Source organism: Puntigrus tetrazona, chromosome 22, assembly GCF_018831695.1.
Source record: "Puntigrus tetrazona isolate hp1 chromosome 22, ASM1883169v1, whole genome shotgun sequence".
Classification (NCBI taxonomy): domain Eukaryota; kingdom Metazoa; phylum Chordata; class Actinopteri; order Cypriniformes; family Cyprinidae; genus Puntigrus; species Puntigrus tetrazona.
The window spans coordinates 16380807-16405937 of record NC_056720.1 but is presented as its reverse complement, the minus strand read 5'-3'; the positions used below and the strand labels follow the sequence as shown (position 1 = coordinate 16405937).

General features: G+C 37.9%; 1 protein-coding gene across 2 annotated transcripts in view; it reads right to left on the bottom strand.

Annotated features, from left to right (window-relative positions):
- grip2b (glutamate receptor interacting protein 2b) overlaps window positions 1–23753 on the bottom strand; it is a 95427-nt gene extending 71674 nt beyond the window's left edge. Inside the window, exon 1 of one of the 2 annotated variants that reach the window (XM_043222445.1) lies at window positions 23371–23753. In XM_043222445.1, the coding sequence (XP_043078380.1) occupies window positions 23371–23506 (136 nt within the window). In that variant the 5' untranslated portion in view covers window positions 23507–23753. The remainder of the gene's footprint in view (window positions 1–23370) is intronic. The other variant, XM_043222444.1, reaches the window with a different exon arrangement.
- Between the last annotated feature and the right edge of the window lie 1378 nt (window positions 23754–25131).

The window sequence follows — 25131 nt, the reverse complement described above, 5'->3', positions numbered from 1 at the left end:
ACACACACACACACACACACACACACACACACACACACACACACACACACACACACACACACACACACACACACACACACACACACACACACACACACACACACACACACACACACAGACACACACACACACACACACACACAGACACACACACACACACACACACACTCATATGTGATGCCAGTGTTGTTGTTAATAGTTTATGTATATGTACAGTCAGTGTCCTCCCCTCAAAGCATTCATACATTCCCTCCCGTGTGAAAGACCAGATCTCTTAGCGCCGAAGCGGCCGTAAATCTGTGGTGATGACGTGCATTGGCCCTGCGAGAGCAAACGCATTCAGATCTGGCCCATCAACAGCCACTTTGGTGATTCAGAGCCGGACGGCGCTGTAATGTGACCATGTTTATTAGCATCTGCCTTGTATGATAGCATTACCGCTTCAGCTAGAGGAGAGGACGACCGTAAACGCTGATGTGTTTTGGATCTTTATAACCCGCTTGAATTCGCTCTCGGTTTGCCTTGAACTACAGACACTTCGATATTGTTTGTTCAGCGATCCGCGACACACTTAACCTCCTGCGTCTGTCACTGACATATTTGCGGTTCAGCAACCATAAAACAGGCTAAAGAACTTTCATTTACCCTCTAAATAATGCGAGAGAACCGTTGTGTTATATGGTCTCTGCATCAATAAGCAGCTGCAGTGTCTTAACCTGAAAAAGAGATATTAAATATCTCAATTTTAGATGACAGTGTGATTAAAAAGCTGTCAAAAAACCTGTCAGAAAAGTCTCAAAACTTCAAAGCGATACACAAATAGGCATTTATGAATGCCGGTTTGCATTTGTGAGTCATAGTTTGTCAGTATATTCATTTTGAGGCTACTTTGACCCAAATTAGACGCGGCCTTCCCAAAAAGAAGTCTTTGAGGAAGAGCCATAAATATTGTATGACAGGTATTAATCAGTAGAGGGCAGTAAGAGTGCACACATGTCAGGAGAAACCCAGGAGCACTGAATTATGAATAATGAGACCTGATGTGTATATTTGAGGGGTTGATTTTACTCCAGCCATATATTTGAAATGACAATCAGGGCTATAATGAAAAGGCATAAACCTGTCTTTAAAATGATAAGCTAGGCTAATTTGAATAGCGATCCATTCAGGTGATGGACTGCAGGAGCAGAGGGAGGGAAAAGTCGCAGCCAAAAACTTTTTACCAAGACCATTCATTTGCGTTACATTAAACTCAACTTACAGACGAGTGATGCATAAAGTTTCCAGTAATTCAGCTCATCTCGCTACACTACAAACAATATATTTAAGATCAGTGCAATGTTTTTGAAATATAAAGATATCAGCAGTATTTATGGAGGACTAAAACAATGAGGTTCCACACAACTTAATTAGCTAATTAGCATTCTTAGCTATTGGTTCCCTCGGGAACAGTATTTTTGGAGTAAAACAAGGTCTGTGATTAATATTACTTCAAGACACTGTACATTTTTGCTCAACAACATACATTTTGAAACCGCTGGCCTACGCCTTTAGGCTTGTAGCAAGTTGCTAACTCTTGTCCAATTTGTCAAGCATGTAAACTCAAACCCTGTGGGAGCTCTGGACTTTTTTATTCATAAATAGCAAACTTTGTTTTTCTAAAAAGCCATTAGCAAATGCCCAAGAGAACCTACGGTCAATTAGACTTCCAGTGTGACCTACAAATGGGTGTCTTGAACTAAACTACTTAATTTGTGTGACAGGATTAAACCGGAACAGGTACATTTAGACTAAAAACAACTAATAAAACCAGAAGGCATGCTAATTTCAAGGTAAAATGCAGTTTTTAAAAATAATTTGCTGCAAAAATGCAACAGAGCTTGGTCAGCCAATGAGCTTTGCAACAGAAAATAGCCTAAAACAAAAAATCATGTTATCACTTGTTGGAAAAAAATTGCTTGTTACTTCTGACTACTAAAAAATGTGTAGCATTACTACTATTAGTTCCTCTAACTGATGGGAAATCCAGTTATCCAACATTACTGTCCAAAAATATCCCAATCCCTAACCCTACTCAAAATTTATTCCTAAAACCAGTGGCAAATGACGGATGATGAATGACTGAGAATAAACCAAAAACAGATATTTCCTAAAAAATGATTGCTCAAATCTGATTGGTTGATTCGAATGTTGTTACAGGATCAATATTCTTGATGATCCGGAAAATTTTTTGTACTTGATGAAATCAAGTTGACCATGAAAGTGTAAGCGCTGAACAAAAACTGTGATGAAGCATCTTCACAGAAACTACAAAATTATGCTTTAATATAGCTTAAGCATATTTAATATTTAATATAGCTTACATTGTTGTCATATAACTATACCCTAATTTGGGCACTTATGTGAGAGATTTCTGTGCACCAAAGCCATTTTGTCCAAAACCGCGAATTTTAGGCAGATATTTATTAAGCTGGGCTGTTAATATTAAAAAAATATTATAGGAATAATTAAATTATATGCTGATCAACAGGGGTGTGACGAGATTACATGGCAATATTAAAATGTGACACGATTTCTCAACGAGGTCTCACGATAACACCATGATGGGAGAATGAAATCATCATAGTCAAAGTCAGAGAAAACACCTCGAGGTGGCTTAATGCAAATAATAGGAGATTGTAATAAATGAATCCGTGCGTATCATAGACTTGGAGAGATAATTAACCATAGGACGGGTGTCCGTGCACAGTATCTGAAATCTTGCTGAAATACATGGTCTATATTTCTGTATAATTGTCTCCCAGAAATGCGTTCCCAAACAGCAGGCATCCGTCTCTGAAAGCAACGACTACACTTATTGTGGTTCATCTACTCGCTCTGCGGTACAAGTTATGTATTATCTATGAAAACGACTATATAGTCTGTGGCTTCTCTTACTTGATCAGAAAGTGATGATTTCGTTCTCTTTGACTCGTTGTGTGAAAGCGGTGCTTATTTATAAATGTTTTATGCGATATTCCAATTTTGCGCATACATTAAATTCGCAACTTTGGATGGAAACCTAGCTAACGTCTCCCAATAGTAAACCTATCATAGCTCAGCTCAGTATCATGTTTAAAGGAAAAATTGGTCTCTGTTTGCACTTTGAAAAGTAAGAAAATACAGCGATAAGCTCCAAGAAGCCACTGTTTAAATTTTCAACCGATGTGTTGTTAGGCACGACTTCACACGGTTTTTTCCTTTTATCAAAGGGTTATTCCATATATGTAGGGTTCACAAAATAAAACAAAGCAAATGAAATTTAGACTAATGATATGAATAAAAACAGTATTCTTTCACCAAACAATGTAGTATACTCTAAACTATTGTGGTTGCAACAAAGTGGTTTCCTAGCAACAGACAGAGTCATTTACAACAGCTTTGAATGTGGCCCAACCAATCAGAATCCAGGACCGGAACCAGTCCCACTATATGTTAAGTGGCCTTAACTAATATGTATGTAGATGTACAATGTGCTTATCGTGGTCATACTGTAAATCACTCCTGCTGCTCCTGAGGTGGATACGGGTAAGGTTAGGGACAGGTTTGGTAGTATGGGTAGGTTAAGGGTGGTAAGTACAGAAATTAATTACAGATACAATTACAATTAAAATATATATACAGTGTAAATACATGCATGTACACAATGAGTGCATTGTACCAAATGATTAATTTAAATGCAATTCATTTAATTTAAATGTAAGTACATAGTAGTTAAGGACACCTGATATAAAGTGTGACCCAAGAACATTTTACAGTGCTTGACTATTTGGACATTTGGACACAAAGTGGCTTTAGAAGTGTGTATATGCATAGTTAATTTCTATATGAATGAGCATGCTGCCTACAGTCCACAGCTATCCAGTTTTTTCTGAGGTAGACTTGAGACCCTAAGGTATGTTTCTTTTAATAACAGCTTGGTCTAGGCCAGGGGTGTCCAGGGCCAAAATCCTGCAGAGTTTAGCTCCAATTTGTCCCAACGTTCCTGCCTGGAAGATTTAAGTCCCCTTGAAGATCAATCGTTCATGTATGTTTAATTGGGGTTAGCGCGCAACTCTTCGGGACCAGGACTGGAGACCTTACATGCAAAGTTCCCAGATATGGAAGATGTTAAAACAAGGTAAGGAAACAGAGTCCCGGCCCATGCAAGTCGCCAAGCTCATCAGTTTCCTCCCAGTCTATCAGATCGGCAGACTCTGCCAAACCCCATTCGCTTCCCTGCCTCTCAAATGGAGCCAAACAAAGCCAGATCAATACAGATCCGCCTCAGGATGCCAAGCAGAGCTGCGAACGAACCTCTGCACCGAGGAGGAGGTCTGATAGCCATCGCAGCATGCTCTGGAGCTCATATCAGCACACGGGACACATGCCACCATCCTCTCAGTATTCAGAGCCAGCGAGCAGCCCAGACACAGCGCTGATTAACTGAATGCACCATCACGGCCTCTCGAGAGCGGACAAGTGGGCCGCACCAGAAAAGGGATGGACGCAGAAAATGAGCATGAAGAAACTGATTGCGTGAAGGGGTCTTTTAAAACGAGGGAAGCAAAATAGGGAGACTTGTCTGAAAGGCTGCCGAGTAGAAGCGTAATTTAAAAGCCGAGAGGGACAGCGAGGCGGCTCAGGTTGTGCAATGAATTATGATCCTGTGAGGAAGGAGATTTCATTATCTTCATTAAAAACCAATTAATATCCCTAATTATGAAGTCGTGATTCCGTAATGACCGCCAACCTTGTCCTCTCAGATAACAAATCAAAGACTTAGGAGTAGTTAAGTGTAAGTCACCCTACAGGGAAAGTTTTGGCGTTATTTACTCAGGAACAGAACCAGAGAATGGTGTGAACTCGATCGACAACTTCAGTGACGATGTCTAGTGTCAGGATTTGTCCTTAACTTTGGTTTGAAAGAGCATGACGGTGAGTAAATGAGGATTGGATGAAATTTAATCCTTTGGCCCCTGAGAAAAAAGTACATTTAGCTTATTTAAAGAAAATAATACCATATCAAAGGATATACTTCGAGATGTCACCAAAATATAGCATTTCTGTAAGAAATTGTATACTTCTTACACACATATATATATATATATATATATATATATATATATATATATATATATATATATATATAGAATTAAAACAGGTTTGTAATGACGTCAGATTATCCCTTTCATTACGTACAAACTTAATGTCATGTTTTTACACTTAACTGCATATTAATTGTAATCAAATATTTTATAAAATATATTACAGAAGTACTGAAAACTAAAATCTAATGTTGTTCTGCTGAAACTTTTATGTCATCTCTACTTTTGTAATAACATTTTTAATTTAATATAATTTCAAAGACACACTTCAAGAAAAAACATAATCAAGTACTTTATATGTACTTTAGTATATTAGTCAGCACATTAAAAATAAGTTTAAAACAAAAGGTAATTGAAACATGACTTCAAGAAAGTGCGCTCTGTCTGAAGTACACTTGAGTTTAATTATTTTATCTGCAAATCCAGTTTTTTAAATGTCCTTTTAAAGATTTGAAGTACACTCACATTACATACAATTAAAGAGAGAGTAAGCAGTCAATCATTTTCATTCATAAATCACGGGAACCTTGACTGTTTCTTTAGACTAATTCAGGCTAAAAACGTAAAAACGTCTATTGCTTGCCACTATATTGAGACACCATGTACTTTTTTAAAGATGGTTTTCTCCTCACGCTGTCTCTGGTTTACTATCTACAAGATATGTTGTGTTGCACATTTCAACTACCATTTTATTTGGTTGAAAAATGCAAAGATCTGCTCTGAAAAAGGCTTGCTGGTTGCTAGTATTTCTTTTACTGTATAAAATGATGCACGTGCAGTGAAACACATCGCCACCGAAAGCAGTGATTTCCTTTCTCTAGATAAGCCTTGCCCTGGGCCAACACCATCGCCACACTGACAACAATATCATTAAAAAATAATTGCTACAGCAAACAGTCCTTCTCTGCGCTAAATACGTTTTCCGTGCTAAAATCATTTACTTTGATAAACACATAAAAGAGCCCAGCTGTTGGCTTCTAGCCATAAGGAAAACATATTTACTACTCCCATTTACAATTTAATGAAAACACCATCTCTCTCTTGACTCAGTGTTTAAAAAAAAAGGTCTGGGTCACGATTTAATTCACCGAAACGCTTTCATATTAACTTAGTGCTAAAAAATGCACAAGATCCTTTGAATATCGACTCTTAACAATCAATTAACAACAATTCGTGGCGCTTACGACGAAAAGCACAAATCTTTTGAGCTCCTTCACAGTCCAAGACTTTGTTTTCCAACTTTCCGATCCACAAACTTTAGCTAGACGCAACGAACCGATCTCAAAGGCAAATGCGGCTTGTGATGGATATAAACAATAACATCTTCAAACAATGCTGTGCAATCTCTTTGCCCTGCGTACGCTCCCTTAGCAGGAAACCTCGCACAGCGGAGAGTGAATAAAAGTGAGCGCGGTCCCTGAAGCATTCCAGGTAGTCAAATAATGCATGTGCGAGAAAGCAATAAATCACCCCCATCTGGCAACATCCTGTATGCTAGCGACTTGTGACACGGATCAAAAGGAAGAGCTTTTGTTTGTACTCATTAGCCGGAGCCTTGTAGCTTTCATTTTCTCAAAGCACCGCGCCGAGCAAACACCCTAAACATGTACGTCCTTTTGTTGGAAAATACCAGGGAATAGATGCGAGGTCTCTTGTGAACCACTTAGGATGAACATCCAGACACAATGTCACGTCCATCTTTCATCTCCTCGCTTTAATCCGCCTCTTATTCCATCTTCTTCAATCAGTCGCTGCTCTGAATTCTAGAGCTAACGACGTAGCCATGTAAATCTTTACCGTTTCGATCTCTAAGTGTACTTTCATCCTCCACTCTCATATTATCAGGATGAGAGGTCAGTCGGTGGCGGACGGAGACCGTGTTCAGTTCTTCTCACAGCTTTTCTTTCATCTGTTTCTGTTCCATGCTGCACATAACTTTTGCTAATAAAGGCAAAAAAACTGGCACAGAAATAGAAAAGGTGGTAACATATCCACCTATCCGTCTATCTTTGTTACACATACACATCAGTGGCCAACAAAAGATAGCTTCTACATTTCTCTTTATGCTACTGTTTGTTGTTTTTTTGCAGAAATGTAATTATTAAGTCGTTTTCTTTAAATTAGAACAGGTTTTATATTTGTTTTTGAATCTCTTTGAATCTCAAAACTTTTTCACTCAAAAACTAACTGAAAGGAAACAAGATAACAAAAAGATTGAATCTGAGGTTTGATTATAATACAGTATAAAGAGAGATTTACAGTAAAGGCTGGTCATTTTTTGACCAGGAACACCAGAAATAAATAAAGAGAGAAAATCAACGGTGATATCCAGCAGTGGTTCAATTGGGTTAAATTATGTGTAAGTCATTGGACTTATTTATTTTCTTCTTTTCTGATTCCTGCATCCCTAGTGAAAAACACAGCCCTAATAAAATCAATGCGATGCGTATCTCCTCAAAGAACGCCAATAGGAGATCGGTTACACAAAGCTAAAAAAAGCCACTCTAATATAATTGCGAGTCTACGGCCTGCTGCTTTCGCTTACTATCTCGGTTGCATAGTTAAATTGAGTGAGAAGTTGATTTTCAGCTCGAAATCTCCAGTGCAGTCAGTCTAGTCTCAGCATTTTTATCAAGCTTGTCCTGAGCCCACCTCTCCATATAGAAATCCAATAAAACTGTCGCAGCTGATCAATCCTCTCAGATTAAACCTCCGGTCTTCTCTAGATAGAGTCTTCTTGAAGCTAGCACATATAAATTGACATATAAACCTAGAATAATCGATTGCTAAGTTTTCTATACGGGTCGAAGCACGTGGAAGGAGATGTTAACACAACAAATAACATGAAGACCAAAGACACGATTTGTTCAGATACATGAAACCCCCTTCATTAATCATTCAAACGCTGCAAATAGATTTGTTTTATCGGTTCAATCTAAAGACGTTTTGGTGCCATTACATCATTAGTCACATTATAATTGTAAATTCAAGGTGATGTATTATTCCCAGCTTCCCAAATCTGTTTCCTTATTTATATGACTAGATGGCTAAGTGGGATTCTTCTGAATAGAAATACGTTGTGCCATGTCTCTAAGACACGGTTTCGAAGAAACAATAGAATATGCAAAGCAGAAAAAGTAAGGCCCAAGGAAAGAGTAGGAAAGCTCATGTGTTTCGCCCATCATTGATACAGAGCCCCCCCACACACACACACACACACACACACACACACACACGCTTGCCATCAACGGCTCATGCTGCTTCTACAGTCTTGAACTTTTGTAGGCAATGCTTTATTGATTTCTTGCAAACTAGCTTAAGGCTAGAGATCCCGAGATGCATAAAAACGAGCTCTTCTAAACGGTTGGTTCAGAAGAAATGTCAAGCTTATCGGCGTGATATCTGCTCTGGCCTGTTAAATTTAAGATCACAACCGAGAGTTGTTTATGCATCTTTGAGTACTATAAGTGATCTGTACACCGCTGCATAGCCAACTATAAATAAATAGTTTTAGTTGCAGTTTGCTGCAACTCTGACCAAATAAAGTGGATGAGGAATTAAAAAATCTCTTTTTAATCACTTCTATAGGCCTGAAAAATTTAGGAGAGTCTATGCATTTTCAAGAACCATTACATAGACAACTATAATATATATTTGTGGCAGTGAAGGAAAATATAAAGTGGATGAGTACGACGAAACTAAAAAAAGATGCATTTTTATCACAACACTACGATGCTTTCAAGTTTTGCCGTCAAGTACACGCAGAAAATCACACCCATCTGCAAAACTGTGCCACTAACGTCACTATAAAGAAGTACGAAGGCCTTTTAATTCCAGTCTAAAAATATCACTCGTTGTAATGAAACGTTAATGAAAAGCAATGATAAACATTTCGGCACACTTGATGTTAAGAATGTATGAATAATTCAGCCGGATAATAAAAAATAAGCCACTCGTTTAGAAATGAAATATTAAACCTAGGAGAGGTTTATGAAGACGGCAAACACAACTCAAGCACTCACCGACACACCTGAAGTATCACCGTCGGAGGATTATACAAGGATGTTCACATTCGACTTTCCAGGTTCTCAAAAGCAAAACATCCTAGATAAGCCTTATATCAAGTTTCAGAAATCTGTGGACAAGGCGAGATTACACACACACACACACACACACACTCCTAATTACACACTAATCCTGAGACTCGCCCCCCTCCCAGCACTTGGAAAGGTTCAGACCTCATCCCAAAAGCTTGTGTGAAAGTGGTGCATTGCACAATACCCTTGATCCTGCGTCTGATGACCCCCATCCGGCACTTGAGCGAAACGGAAAACATATCCTCCTCTTACCGCCTCCTCTCCTCTTCAGCGACTCATCGTTGGAAGGAAAAAAAAAAGAGAGGGAGAGGGGGAAAATAGCTCCAAAGCACTGTAGAAGAAGTCACATGGCACTCTCAGGAGCAGTCCGCCACTCCACAAAGGCTAGGAGACGAAACAAGAAAAGGCAATTTCTCATTCTCTACCTCTCTACACGTTACATCCCCATCCTAGCTGAGGAAAGTTGTGGCGCTCTCAGGCAAGGCGGCATCTGTCAGAATGACAGAGCGAGTGAGGGAGTAAAAAAAAAACAGCCGGGGAACAAACGAGTTGTTTCGCGCTCTTGCCAAAGAACACCTCGGCATCTGAGTGCTTCCTTGTCATGTCTTTGGATCGGTACAAGAACGGTAATCAATATTTATAACTCCTCATCTTTCCTGACATCACTCCCTCCTTTTGTGGTATTCTTCTCCTTTTTTTTCAGGAAATTCTTCCAGTGCGCTTCTTGCCCTTCGCCTTTTTTTTTTCTTGCACTCTTGCTCGCTCTATCGTTTGGTAATTCTAGCTCAGCTGGTAACGCTGAAAAGCTTTTGGGAATTGAATAGAATTACTCCTCTTTTCCCATATTGGAATTCGTCTGTAATTAATCATGGCTCCATGTAATGCAGTCGTGGTTCACAATCCTCCACACAATGCATCAACTTCATGATGCTCTTAATAAGCGAGGCAGTGGAGTGTAGATGTATGGGCTATGGCTGAACACAGCTGCACTTTGTGGATACGTACACTTACTTGCACTGTGCTAAATATAAATATACGCCAACTACAATTGTTGTAAACCAAAACAGCTATGGATTCTACCCTTCACCAGTAAAGTGATATTTCTGAACACTGACAACTTCTAAAATGAAATGCTACCCAGAGACGCGTGACTTTTAATTACGATTGTAGGAGTTCCCCAGGGCTCTGTACTTGGCCCAATTAATGTCTGGAGCATGGGAGGTAATTTGGGATTTACATAGATTTCACACAGGACATGATCATCCGGACAAATAAACGAATCAGACATCATACGTTCATGAAGCATGGTCTATTCAGCGACACAGTAAGTCCATATTGTATATTAAGGACATATTTGGATCCTAGTGCTTATTACGAAAGTTTCTCCCCTTTTTCAGAATTTTCTTTCATACATGAAACACACATCACACTTCTCTTAGTTAATGAACATATGTAAATGTCGGTGCTTCTTAATAAAACATTAAATGTAAGCCGTTTGATGTGCCACGCTCACCTGAAATCTAACACCAGTCCAGATACTCATTCCCGTGCAATATATCAAACGCTTTCATTTTCATGCCCATGCATAATGAACAGCGATAAAGCCACGACTCACAAGGCACTGATAATGATTAATTGATATTTCATCGTATCAAGCTCAAACATTCATTTTTAATGTTACGTTACTATTGTTTGTAATGCTGGTTTAAATCTACATAACGTGCTAAACTGACAAATGAGAACTAAGTAGTGGATGTCAGTAGATATTCAGACAGCACACCTGATTATATTATGCTCATCAACATAATATTATAAATATGTTTCTTTTTCTTCTATTTCTTTGACTACCTCAAAATAAATCAAAGTTATGAAAAGCTTAAGTTTACTAACTAGCACAAACAGAGGCTGATTAATCCACTTGACCTCGGCCATTATTTCCAGTGGGATGTTCTGAGCATTATGGGAAACTGGATCTGCTTCATCTAGATGCTGCAAAGAGTTAAAAACATCATTTCCTACGACGCATTTCCAGTCGGTTAAAAGCTCCAGGCAATACATAAACACAGCACTTCACACAAGAACGTAAATGCAGTTGCAACGTTTTCACCAATGTATTAAAATATAACGCATGTTGAGCCCTTTTGTATAAAGCTGACGTTAAAATGCTCTCTCTTATCCAAGCGTAATATGCAAAGTCGTTCAGAAGAAATGTATGTATATTTTGAACATTGTCATTCTCCAGAATTGAAGGTGTGACACAAATGAAATGAATCTGATGCCAAACGAGGGATTTAGGGCCGATTACGGCAAACAATTCCTGAAGTTGTTCTTTAGAAAGTGGAGCTGAATGAGAGAAAGTATACGTCAGTTAAAGCACATTGTCTTTGAAAGAGTGTGCTGTCAGGACGCCCACTTCTCTCTTTCTTTTATGAAAGCGATGGCCCTGTTTCATATCACTTTATTAAAAAATAAGCCATTATATAACAGTCCTTCGGTACATAATTAACCCCCCCCCTCGACAAACAATAGAAATGAAAGAAAAGTAAATGAATCACTTGTATGAAATGTAAACCATGTAAATTATGTTCATAATCATCTCACCAAGCTGTGATACATTAATAATCATGTTTTGTTTTTACTGTAAGGTAATGCGTCACATTTCCATCCGTTGATAAATGGCTCTCTTTGTTCCTAAAAAAAATGCTAACTTCAATTTTTCTACAAAAAGAAGGTATAAGGTTTGGTTCTCCGAGACAAATGTAAGAACTTCACAAAACAAGCACCGCTTCACGGATTTGGGCCACAGTTCTGTGGGAACCGGTTTTCCTCTGAAACCGAAATATTTGGTCTTTTTCTTCTTTTTTCTCAAAGAAATGCAAAGGAAATACATAGGCATGTTGATGTCAGGGCTAGCGGTGTAATTTACTCGTAACTCTGATTAAAATGCATGCTTGCCGCCCACCCTCAGAAAAAACAGACCAAAAACTAGGCCATTTCCAGAATAGCAGCATTCAGGCCTATTCTGTGCTACATAATAAAGTTGCCAAATAGAAATTGATTCAAGTGCTAATAAAGCGTGTTTGTGCTTCTCTGGTATTTGAACATTTACTAAATTGCAACAAGCCTAAGAGATATATATCCTACAGCATATACAGCATTTACTTTCTCTGAAAGGGCTTCAATCAGACAAACCATCACTTAAAATAAACCGCCTGAAAGATTCATGAATTGTAGAAAACAAAGCCCCAGCTTTGCTCCTTTTTTTTTGTTAGTAATTTAATCTTTTTTCCTCCATTTAAAAATGTACACAGTTTTAAGGTAACCAGATTATCTTAACCATATTTATGAAATATTTCTGCTTTTTGTTTGATTTACTTAAATGATTCACTGATTCACAGGAACCGTTTAAATTAACTCCAAAACTACTGTTGTGCTTTTAAAATGTGTCAGACAATAAAAGATCATGCATTTAACGACCATAAAATAAAAGATTTTATGCAATAATCACAGTGTTGCTAGTTCTTGTGTGCATCTTTCTCTTTGTCTGCTTTCCAGCTCTGACACTTGCTTCATCCTTTCCTCTTTTCTTGAGGCACTGGTCTTATACACTAAGATCAAACATCACCCAGTAAAAGAAACAATACTTTACTCCAGGTCCTGAGACGGATGCATCATTTGTCTAATGAGGATGGAGGTTCAGCTCACGTCGTGCTGCAGGTCCAGCTTCAGAGCTCAGGATAGAGCTTTCAGACCTGATGGAGAAGGTCTGTTCGGGATGATATGAAGGAGGCGACCGTCACCGCGGCTCTGATCCTGATCTATGATTGGACAAAGATGACTTTGGGGGACAGTTGTGTGGGGACGTTTCAAAAAAGACGCTTGCTTTCAATCTGTCCACAAATGATTGAGTTATATATCGTTATATCGTATAGAAGTACTAACCATAAGAAACTGAATGTTTCATTGAATTAACAAAATGTTATGTAAAGTAACAGTGTGTGTGTGTGTGTGTGTGTGTGTGTGTGTGTGTGTGTGTGTGTGTATATGTATGTATGCATGTATGTATATGCATATATTTGTGATATCAATCATTTTAAGAATGTAATCACGTTAATCAAAGACACCTGCCTTTACTTAGTCAAGTTCACTTTATTTTCTTTATAGCACCAGATCACAATCAAAGTCATTTAAAGTTTCCTTTCCTGTAAAGAAGGTAAATACCTTGTTCTTTTATTAAACAAATTAAATAGTCTTGTGTAATCTCGAGGAATATTAAATCTAATTTATGTAATTTCCATTAACAACAGGATAAATTAAATGAATGTTTTGTGCATTAAAAATATAAATACACAGACTTTCTTAGGGGATAAGAAAAATCATAGGGCTATTGTAAAAATAAATTAAACTTGTTTCATGTTTTCAAATAAATAGACTAAAACACAATAAAACATGAGGTCGGAAATTAAACAATTTAACTTTTGATAGGGCCCTAAAGGAATTTTGTTAAACTTTGATATTAAATGAAGTGTTATTATTCTAATTCCCCCCAGGAGAAACACTTTTATGATTATTCTTCTGCTTTCATTCAGCTTTATTGTCAGTTTTGTCCTGGCAATAAAACATTTACCAAGCCACATCGCTTCAATCCCAAATATTATCAAAAGCATTTCTAAATAAATACAACAAATCACGTGAAGTATTATGACAAGATGCATTATGAAGAACTGGAGCTGCATTAGAGCTAACATTAGCATCATGCTACAGAAGACTTATTACACCTTTACTCAAAACTCACTGTAAGCCACTCTTGAGTTTTTGTACTAAGCTCTATGTGGAGTTTGGTCATTTACTGTGAAAATACGCTACTAATGGTATTTTTCTATGACTGTACAAAGTGGCATTTCAGTTAAAAGAACAATCCAGCGAATAATGAGTTGAATTCAAATGAAATACACTTCAGAGACCTCCTCCTTCCCCAGCTCCACCTGTCTATATCTGCTATGGGCTGATTTCGTGCATGTTATATATGGGGGTTATGTTATATATGTCATATAGGGGGGTTATTTCAGCAGTAACGGATCTATTCAGCCAACACCAAACACATTAACATCACCACGTATACGAGCGCGCTAAAAAAAGACATTGTCTTGACAACACTTGACTGACACCATCGAGAAAAACTTGAACTCGAAGCTTCGTTCTTCTCTTCACATTCAGGTTCTCGTATTCCTATCTTCATTTATCCCTGAGCTAAAAGCTCTGACGCAACTCCATGAAACTGCAATTAGACGCCAATCTGTTGCTTCTATAATACATTCAGGAAATGTGAGAATTATTGATACACCGCCGTCATTAACAACTGGATGTGAGGAATCCTGAGGAACATCAGAAAATAATTAAAAAAGGGGAGACTTTAACCGATGCGCGCACTGCAGCCCATTCAGACTTGTTTGTTCATGCTGTCGGCTGGTTTATTGAATTCCCTTGACAAAAGTTGAACATCAGAGCAGAGATCAGTCGTGTACAAGAGCTGGATTGCTCTCACGGTGGGTGAATCACGGCTCTTTGATCCGAGCTTCTGGCTACTCGCTCCCTGCCGCCATGACAAAAGAGACTTGTGGGATTCTGTACTGAAAGACAAACAGAGACCTGGAGCCTAGGGGAAGATCCCAGTGTTTTGTACAGGCGCTTCTTTGAAAGTGATCCTTTTTGCGAAGAGCATTGAAAAGATCGAGAAGAAAAAACATTAAAGAATGAATGGGGAGCGAAGTCAAAGTCTGTCTGTCCGACCGAGCTCCGAGAAGCTACAATATTTATGACAGGAATGATTATGAGAAACTGTTTTGGCACTTTTTTGGATTGTGCAACAAAGCCTCAGCGATGAAGACTTTGAAGCTTAGAAAGTGTCAAAACGCATTTCATAAAAACAACACTTTGAGACTGGATCACAAGGAATTTGACAACTAGAAGAAGCGCAAGTCGCATCTTCATCTTCTTGGGCGCATTTGAGAGGCTGACGGGTGTATTGTGTAACGCTAATATCGAACTGAGAGACATGTGGGTAGATAAAGGTGTCAGCTGAATTATAGTCGAGCTCGTAGTTAGCTACTGTGAAAAATCGTTTCTTTTTGACTGACAAACTGGCCAATCAAAAAGAATCAAACGGTCCAAAGGAGAGAGTTGAAACAATACCATAGAAATAATCAAAGCGTCCAATGCTACACAACAGACAACGTTAAGATGAACGAATCAACTGAAATAAACCAAACTTTAAAGCAATACATAGAACGTTTTTTAAGGTAAACTCATTTAAATCAAACTCCAACAATGCATGAGACAGGAGATTTCTATAGACTGATTCAATAAAACAAATCAGAGATTAAAACGTTGGAAACTCAAATATACAGATGACCAGAAATTCTTGCGAAAGTAGCTCATTGCCAGAAAATATAGAAAATGCCTTCCAGCACTGAATGTGTCGTGATAGACACCGCTGATTCAATTATTAGGAAAGGGAGTCGTATTATAGACACGGACACGTAAAGGTCATCGATTTAAAATTCTGTGGAAACTTGTGAATGAAACCTCGGGGAGGTGCATGATCTCTTTGAAGGAGCTCTGAGGTTCAGTAGATGGGAACTGAATAAATATACATTGGTAAACCTTAGCAACAGCTCTCCACTAACTCTGAAGAATGAGTTACTCCGAAAGAAAACATCTCCAGCGCCGCCCACACCTCAACAGACATGCGTACGTTAGAGTAAAACACAGGGAAACACTGCACATGCTGAACATCGCACTATAAAATGATTCAAAAAACAAACAAACAGAAAACTGATATTAAAAAGCCAAAACTCAAGACGGACGGAAATGAGCCGTGACGCACGACTAGGGTTCATTTCAGAGCCTAGATGATACCCGTGATTGAATCTCTGCATATGAAGGCAGCCAACTCTAGATCTGATCTTCTTGGTCAGAGAGTTCCTGCCAGAACCGAACGCCCAAAGAAATCAAAAGTGATTAAAAAGGACTGCTGTGCGACACGGCGAGCGAAAAAGGACATCGGTTTTCCAAGCTTCTCGAGCCGCCTTTTCATCGAGTGCTTGCAGCTTTGTGGCATTTTCTTCAGGAGTGAAAGGAAAGATGACAGGAGGCTTCCTTTACTAGAAGGATCCTGTAATCCTGTCTCGCGCTTCCCGCGGCTCTCACTTATCGCTCAGGGAACAAGAGGAGAGCGTGTTCCTCCGACAAACTTTAAAAAGTAGCAACGCTGCAGATTTTCAGATTAGTTTGAAAAAGAAAAAAAGTGGCCACATAAGTTAGCTAAAATCCGTTAATTCTATCAAGAATCTGACGGCTTGCGTATAAAATGAAAGCTGGTTGTTCACGATGTGCATCGAAATATACATCGAAGCTTTTCATCTCTAATGCAGGAACAATCCGTCTATAGAGTAAACGCACACAAATCAGTAGTTTCTGAGGTGAACGCCAGTCAGTTTTAGGGATCTTGAGGTAAATATCACCACGCTGACTATAGCATATTAAACACTACAGAGCATATGCTTCCATAAACTCCACCAGAAGTCCTTGCTGGGTGATTTATTAGAGCTCCACGGACGAAAATATTGAGACACATGACAAAAGAGTAGCTGCTATTAAAACTACAAATATTCTCAGTTTTAAATGTTATGAGGGATTAATAACAGAATCTATTTAACACAGTTATCATCTTCAATTTAATTTTCTATTTATTATATCAAATCTATGACACTAATCCTAAAACAGTGTGTCCACAGAGAAGGGTTCAGTCATTCATACGCTTTCGAATGAATAAAATCATGAAAAAGACCTTTTTTTATGAAAAGCAAAGCTGAATAATATGTCATATGAAAGCAAGGCTGTTTTTCAGTAGCATGTATGTTTCATTAGGGTTTCCAAGGTGTGTCTCCACTTTTTGTCAACACCGTCAGACATCAAAATGTAATAAAATCAGGCCATATCAGGGGCAGCTGTCTCTTTAAAGGACCCCTCATCACAGTTAACCTATTTTCAGTCCTAATGTTAATATTGTGTGTCACAACCATCATATGTCAACACCATCATACAATTTCTGAGGAAATTATTTGAAATATTTAGATAATTCTAAAATATTTTGATAATATTTGATGATATTTTATGTGAAAGTGCAATCTGTCTCCCAACAAGAGAATGTGTTCTCACTGCTGTCAAAGATAAAGTCGAAACTATATTATTAAGAAGCACATTTTGTTAAAAAAGAGCCAAGTTGCATATATATAGTACATACATGAGATTCATAAATGCTATTTAATTCGTCGGAGTACAAGGTTTTATTTATTGTTTTGATTTCCAAACATATTTCTGAACAGGTCTGTAGAGCGTCTCAGGACAAAGCAAAGCTTCCTGAATCAGTGTTTGTGAACGGTCAAGTAAACAATTCAATGAATCGTTCGTAAAGAGAGTCACTCTTGTCCTGGTTTCATAGACAGGTCTTTATAAGCATGTCTTATAAACAAATAAAATATATTCCTGGTGCGCTGACATGTTTTAAGATCAGTGCAGGGTTCTTTTCAGACAGCTCAGATTTACATTTTAGTCTAGGACTAGGTTTAGGAGAATTTTTAAACTAATTTTTTGAATGAATGACTCAATCGATCACTTTATAATACCTTATAAATAAGGCTAAACATGCAACAAAGAGCATTATTAATAGACTTATTTGTGATTTCTGAGTACAAATTACTTTTATCATACATGTTGAAGTGCTGCAGACAGGCTCACACACATATATATATATATATACATATATAATATAGTGTCCATAACATATCTTAGAATTACAGATGACCAAAAACCCAATAGACATCAAGTCCACAGATTCTTTTAAGTTTTATGATTTAATGGACAGACAACATAAGAAGCGCAGGGGACCAGGAGAATACTTCTGCAAGCTATGAATATTCAGCAGTGACTTCATTAAAGACGGTGAATATTCCATTAGAGCACTTCCACGGATTTCATTAAGCAGCCGTTCGCTTCACGAAACCAGGAACTCAAGGACACGGATATACCAAATAACGGTTAAAAATATGTGAATCAAAGCAAGAGAGAAAAGAAGAGTAAAAAAAATAAATAAAAAGCATGTACTCTGACCTAATTTCACTCGACAGAAGCTGGATACGACTGGCTTGGACTGAATGAAGTGAAGATGAAGAGATCACACATTCTCCATATTTATCTACCATCTTTTGGCTCGGTTTTGTTCACAAAGGTGACTGAGGTGATCTCTTTAATCAACACATCTCTCAGATTCCAAAATCTGGAATCAAACGCCACAGATTTCCATTTCAAGGCCAATATTTTAGCTTCTCCTAGACTGGAAACTTAGGAGAAAGTCAATAACCGAGAAGTCAGAGTCTCCAAAGAGCAATGAAGAAACATCTCGCCTCATCTTAAACCCGATCAAAACCTCCTTACCTGTGAAATAAATCAGATCTAATATAATATTATAATACGCCACAGCTATATAAAACAGGATTACTTATTTCCTGCAGCTCCAAATTGCAGCTAGCATTCATCTTTCTACATTTGCTGTGAAATCAAATTTGTTCTGATTTCTTCCCACAAATCTTTCAGACGCCTTCGCCATTCCCATGATGCATCAGAATCCTGCTGTTTTTTGTGTTCTTCTGTTTTCTCCTTTGCAGAATGTGGCTGTTCTGTGAGATGGATATGATGACACGTCTGAAAAGATGAGGCGACAGAAGCAGCGTTGTCTTTTCTCATAAAATATTCAGCATACTGTGTGGAGTGGAGTGGATTATTATACGCTGTGTTTTTGTGGCTACACACGGCCGTCCAGCACTGACACGAATAGGAAAACTTGAGAGGTCAAAGGGCTACGCTGGATTGGTGTCACATCGGCCCCTGGCTCCCCAGAGGTCCCTGCTCTCATATTGTTTTCTTTGCTGCATGAATTCACAGGATCACTGACCTGAAGAACTAGTAAAACATACAGCTGAGACAAAAACAGCTCGCATCCACAAACAGGGTGCACTTAGGACGCTCTGGAAACATGTCGAAGAAATAAACACTATTTTATCGCCAAGTAAATGTAGCTATGTAACGGATTTGAACGTTTTTTCAATAAATTAATTTCGGAATTTATAACAATATTTTCAAATAAATAACAATAATTTACATTTATTTACTGCAATTTAACATATTCCAATGTTTTTAATATTTAAAATGTAAAAATAATAAATAATTATGAAATAAATGTAGTAATGTAATAGATTTTTAAGCTTTTAAAATACTTCATAGTTATTTAATTTGACATATCTGAATGTTTTTAAAATTTGTAATGTAAAATAGAGTTAAGCGCAATACATCATTATCCACCGATAACTAAATAATAATTAAGTTCAATTTAATTGTTAAATACATGTAGTAATTCAACATTCAACATTAATTCAACAATATATATATATATATATATATATATATATATATATATATATATTTTTTTTTTTTTTTTTTTTTTTTTTTTTACTTTTTTTAATAACAACCCACACCATCATCGTAAACCAATACAAACAATAACTAAATAAATCACAAAGTAATGACATGGAGATTGTCTATAAATGAAAATAAAAGCAATAAAGCGTTAAAGAGATAGTTCTTAGACACTGGCTGGGATGAAGCGTGACATTGCCAAAGCACTTTATCTGCCGTTTTCTCTACAGGATCTGTTAAATTACTCCGTAACCAGATTAAAAACTGTGGAGGCTGCAAATCAGAATCCAACGCTCCTCAAAGTCAACTGAAAAGAGAAAAGCCTCATTTGACTGTTATTACCGGCTGAAGATAGCTGGGCTGTTCCTAACGCCTTCATTACATGCTGCTCTGAACCTTTTAACATAATAACCCAAATCAATATATATATTAAGTTAGTCAAATGAACTTACCTTGTTCTTTCCTCATATCACTGATGTAATATTATTAACTCCTAGGAGAATTAATATTTCTTCAGCTAGAAGGCATCAAATTGATCAAAAGTGAAAGTAAATACATTTCTAATGTTTCGAAACAGTCTTTTTCCCAATAAATATTCTCCTCTTTAACGTTCTATCACAGATCCTGAAAATAATTCATCACGGTTATTATTATTTTTACTGTATTTTTGAACCAAATGAATGCAGCTTTCAATGCTTTCTATGACATTTCGAAAGATCACCGACCATAAACCTTCACTGCAATAATATATTCAATCATATCATTTAATATTCACACCAGTTGAATTTCGTTCAGTTTCGCATTCTGGTGCTTAAATCCTAATTCTGCATTAAATGGCGAAATAATTCAGAATAATTAAAGCCTGCTAATTCAGGATTGGTCGGTTACACGTCAAGGCGGGGCTTAAGGGCTCAATTAACATCGAAAAACGTGAATCCCGAAATCTCCGAACGCAGAACAAAGGCGTCCAGGTTGAGTCTCTCCAGCTCTCACCGTTCCCAGGAGCACTCGCTGTGTGTTCTCAGAGGTGCAGTCTATCTAGCAGCCGAGCTGGAGCCGATCGCTCTGTCTTTCTTGACACACTGACGTTACGAGAAACCCAGGCACTTCGGCTGCCATATTTAGACCTGACTTTGCCGTAACACCATCCATCTGAACCCAGTCTGAGCCGATCGACACACATTTACAGCTATACCGCAAAACAGCATTCGGCGTCGAATCAGAGCAGGCCTGACTGGAAGCATGCACACAAAGCATTAGGATGCGTTCCGGTTCGATACGTGATTCCCATCGGAATAATTCCCTGCTATTTCAGGACGCTGTGACTCTGGAGCAGACACGCTGTCACATCGAGCGACGATAGAACGGCGATACCTAATAATACAGTTTTGCTAGTAATTACAGAGTGTCGCAGGGCACGAGACAGACTCCCCTGGGTGGGAAACGTGAGACGCCTCATTACAGACGAAGGCATCTGAGCAGGATTTAAATAATATATCACATGTAAAGCAATGTAATCTTCCTGGAGTGAATGGAAGATGAAATATTTAAAAACTGCGCGAGATATCTGATGTTGTCTGAAGAAATGCGAGGGAGATTGCATCAGCTGGAGCGCTCAGTTTTTGGGCTTGAGTTGAGATATGCAACAAGAGGTAGAAACAAAAAGAGATGCACACTGTGTCTTTTTGATGGACCTGTAGTAGACTGTGCTTTATTCATGAAAGTACAGAAGCCCATTGCAGCCACGGAATAAAAAAACGCAAAGCTAACTGCAACTTAACATTCAGACTGTTTCTCATCACTCTGAGGGGGAAATTAATTGAGAACAAAAACCATTTATAACCCTTTATATCATGCATTTTTCTCTAAATTTAGCTCGCAATTCTGAAATGTTGTCTTGCAAAACTACATTTTGCTATGTTTATTTTTTCAGTGCATTTCTACTTTTATTACATTTCATCTACTTACAATCTTTTCAGAGTTTTGTATCACATTTCTTTCATGTTAACTTTACATCTCAGTTCTACTCTCTTGCCGTTTCACACTTCTGAGTTGATTTCGTGTTCACTTTGCGTAAATCTACTTTCTTGCCAATTCTGTTTAAATCTTCTACTCTCTCGCAATTCTGAGTTTGAATTTCTCAATTCTAATTTCTCTTAATTCTAAGTTTTTATATGCAATTCTTATTTTACATCTTACTATTCTTTTCAGCAATTTCACAATTCTGAAAGTTTTGATGTAATTTTGAGTTTAGATCTTACAATTCTACTTTACCTTTCACAGTTCTGAGTTTATATCAATTCGGTATATCTCTAGTAATACTAAACTTATATCTCATAATTCAGATTTTTTTCCTGCAGTTCTGAGTTACATCTTGCTATTTAGATTTTTTTTTTTTCATGTAATGTTGAGTTTACGCCATTCTACTTTCTCATAACTGAGTTTACGTTTCATAATTATGGGTTTATGTCTTGCAGTTAAGAGTTTATCTCTCACAATTCAAACTTTCAGTTTTTACCGCAATTCTGAATTTTCTTACAATTAATTTGTTACATTTACAGTATATTTTTAAAATGATAAAACATACAAAAAAACCACCCAAATGCATTCCTTCTTAGTAGATTTCCCTTACATTTTGATTGCAAATCTTCTATAGTCCTAGCTAAAGGGATTTCACCTAAAAATGACATTTTCCTCATCATTGAATCCCTCTCAAGTAAAACCTGAGTGACTATCTTCCTCCTGTGTAACTCATAAGAAGATATATTTAAAAAAAAGAAATGGCTGTTTTTGTCCATGTCATAAAAGCCAGTGAACCCCATTGGCATTCATTGAAAGCATAATGAAAAAAAAACATTTAAAAATATTTGAGTTCTACATAAAAACGTAAGTCATACAGGTGTAGAGTAAATTATCGCTTTTTGGATTTTGGGTGAAAAATTAGTTTAACTAGACGTTAAAAACTTTACAATTAACATAAAAAACACAGCAGCAACAGAAGAGATGCTACAATAATGTCTAGGAGTTGTAACCAGAAGGTGATGTAAAGGAAGATTCGTCTCAAACACTAAATCAATCGGTCTCTTCAAGTTTCCCGTGGATAGTAGCGCACCGGTCGGTTATCCTGTTAAAACAGCCATTACTCATGCTAGTCATAACTTCATAAAGACATATAATCTTCACTCAATTGATATCGTTGAAGCGTCCCTGATCGCCGAAGACCCAACGAATCAAAGCCGGAGAATAACCGATGATGACCCGAGCCGATAAATGAAGTCGAAAATTACGATAGCGCCTCGCTGAAACATCCATTTCATCAAATATTTAATACAAAATCAATTCTTCAGGACGGAGAAACCGCGTCCTCCACATTAAGTTTCACATTAATTCAACCGCTCTTCCCCTCAGAGGAAACAAGATGATAATTGAAGCCACGCTGACGGAAAGAAGAGAGAGGGAGCGTTTTTTTTCTCCTCGGTGCATGTGGCGAACACCACAGGTCAAAGTTAATATCAAACCCACAAAGCAGTAATGAAAAAAGGATTAGAGCGGGAGGAGGGGGAGACGGAGAGAGAGACAGAGCGAGAGAGAAAGTTTGCCAGGGGTGGTCTTACCGCTGATGCAAAGGCTGAGAGAGCACAGACTCTCCTCGCAGGTCTCCGGGCTCTCCGCCTCCCAATGAGACCCTCTTTCCCTTTTCCTGGGAGACATCTGTCTTACGATGTTTAAAACCCGGTTCACTCTATCCATCCTTCCCTTAGCTCTGCGTGACCGAATGTCCCACGATTCCACCCCAACGTGTCACATTAGACACGGAGAGTCTTCTGAACGAGGAGACGCTCTGGCTGCTAGGATGCTAAATTTGCCACTGTTTTCGTTTGATTTCTTTTTTTTTTTTGCAACGAGCCAAGAAACGGGAACAGAGGGGGGAAATAAATAGAAATATATCCCAGTTTGCCTCTCTCTCTCACACTGTGAAGCTTTATCCCACTGCTTCCAGAGCACAACTAGCAGTGAGTTGATCTTTTTTTAACTCCCTCCCTCTATCCAGCTTGCTCTCTCCGACTCGCTCACTCTAGCTTTCATCTTTTTCACGAGGGTCCTCTTTAATCAGCTAATAATACCTCATTAGAATTGGGAGGAATCGGGGAGGGTTAACCTTAGGATGGAGGACGGACCGAGAGCTGTGAAGTGGCCACACGGAAAGGTAGATCCACAGCTTGGAGATTTGTGTATTTTAGACTGCGTCTGTTAGCTTTGATGCCATCTATACGCGCTAACGAACAGCTGAAAGTTGAGGACGCTGCCTTTGATAAAAGACGCTAATTTTAATGACGGAGTCAATATTCAGCCGATCAGATGCCGTCTAGCGTAAGAACATCCTGCTACAGATAGCATTAGCGAGTAGCGTATTGTTGACGTTAATTAATAACATTAACGCGACTGTACGTTATGTTATTAAAACGCGAGATTCTGAGGGCATAAAACAATGACCGAAACAGCGCCATTTGATTAGCATTTCTCCAGGTTAACTAAAGAAAATCTACAAACATAGTAATCAAATTTATAAAATGATTCGCTGTGTGTTCATTAAATACATACTGTATATCTTCTTATTAAAGATACAAAAGTGATTTAGTCGAGAGCGGTGGGAGATTTCTTTCTTTTTCTCTTTTGTTGTTTGATTAACAGCAGGAATATTAGACTGCTGTCACTTTAAGAGCCATCGCGTGTTTACTTTCACTCAAACATAAATGACTGTGACTAATACCGCATGCTTATAAACAAGTGTGTGTGTCCGAGATCAATCGTTCAGCTGCTGTGTCGTAGCACGCCTGCCATCTATTATTCACAACAAGCTTTTACTGTAAAACAAAGACTCAGATTTCGACTTCTATCAAACTTTGATCTTGAAATCAAGAAAAGCATGGACAGAGATCTCAGCTCAAGCAGCACATGAACTGGTTATCTCTTTCTCTTTACTACTAGTTATAACATGAAAAAAACTTCAAAAAATATGTTGAAAGAAACAAAGAAACTACTGAAACACGTGATTTGTTTTTCTTATTCCGCGTTTTAAGCATCAAAAGATATCAACTGTAATAGTACCAAAAATATGACACATAATTGTGTTAAATGAGTAGCGTCTGCGAATTCATAAAACAACAGGTAACTAAAAAAAACAGCGCAAAATATGAGTAGTGTGTTCGAATGCGTAGTATTTGTAAAACAAAAAACGCACAAGTATGCGAAATGAGTAATATGTCCAAATTCATAATATTCATAAAGCAGTAGTACGACCTCACTTTTTGCTAAATTGTACGTATTTTACAAGTTGCCAATTAGTTTGAATTTGTACATAACCCCATCCCTAA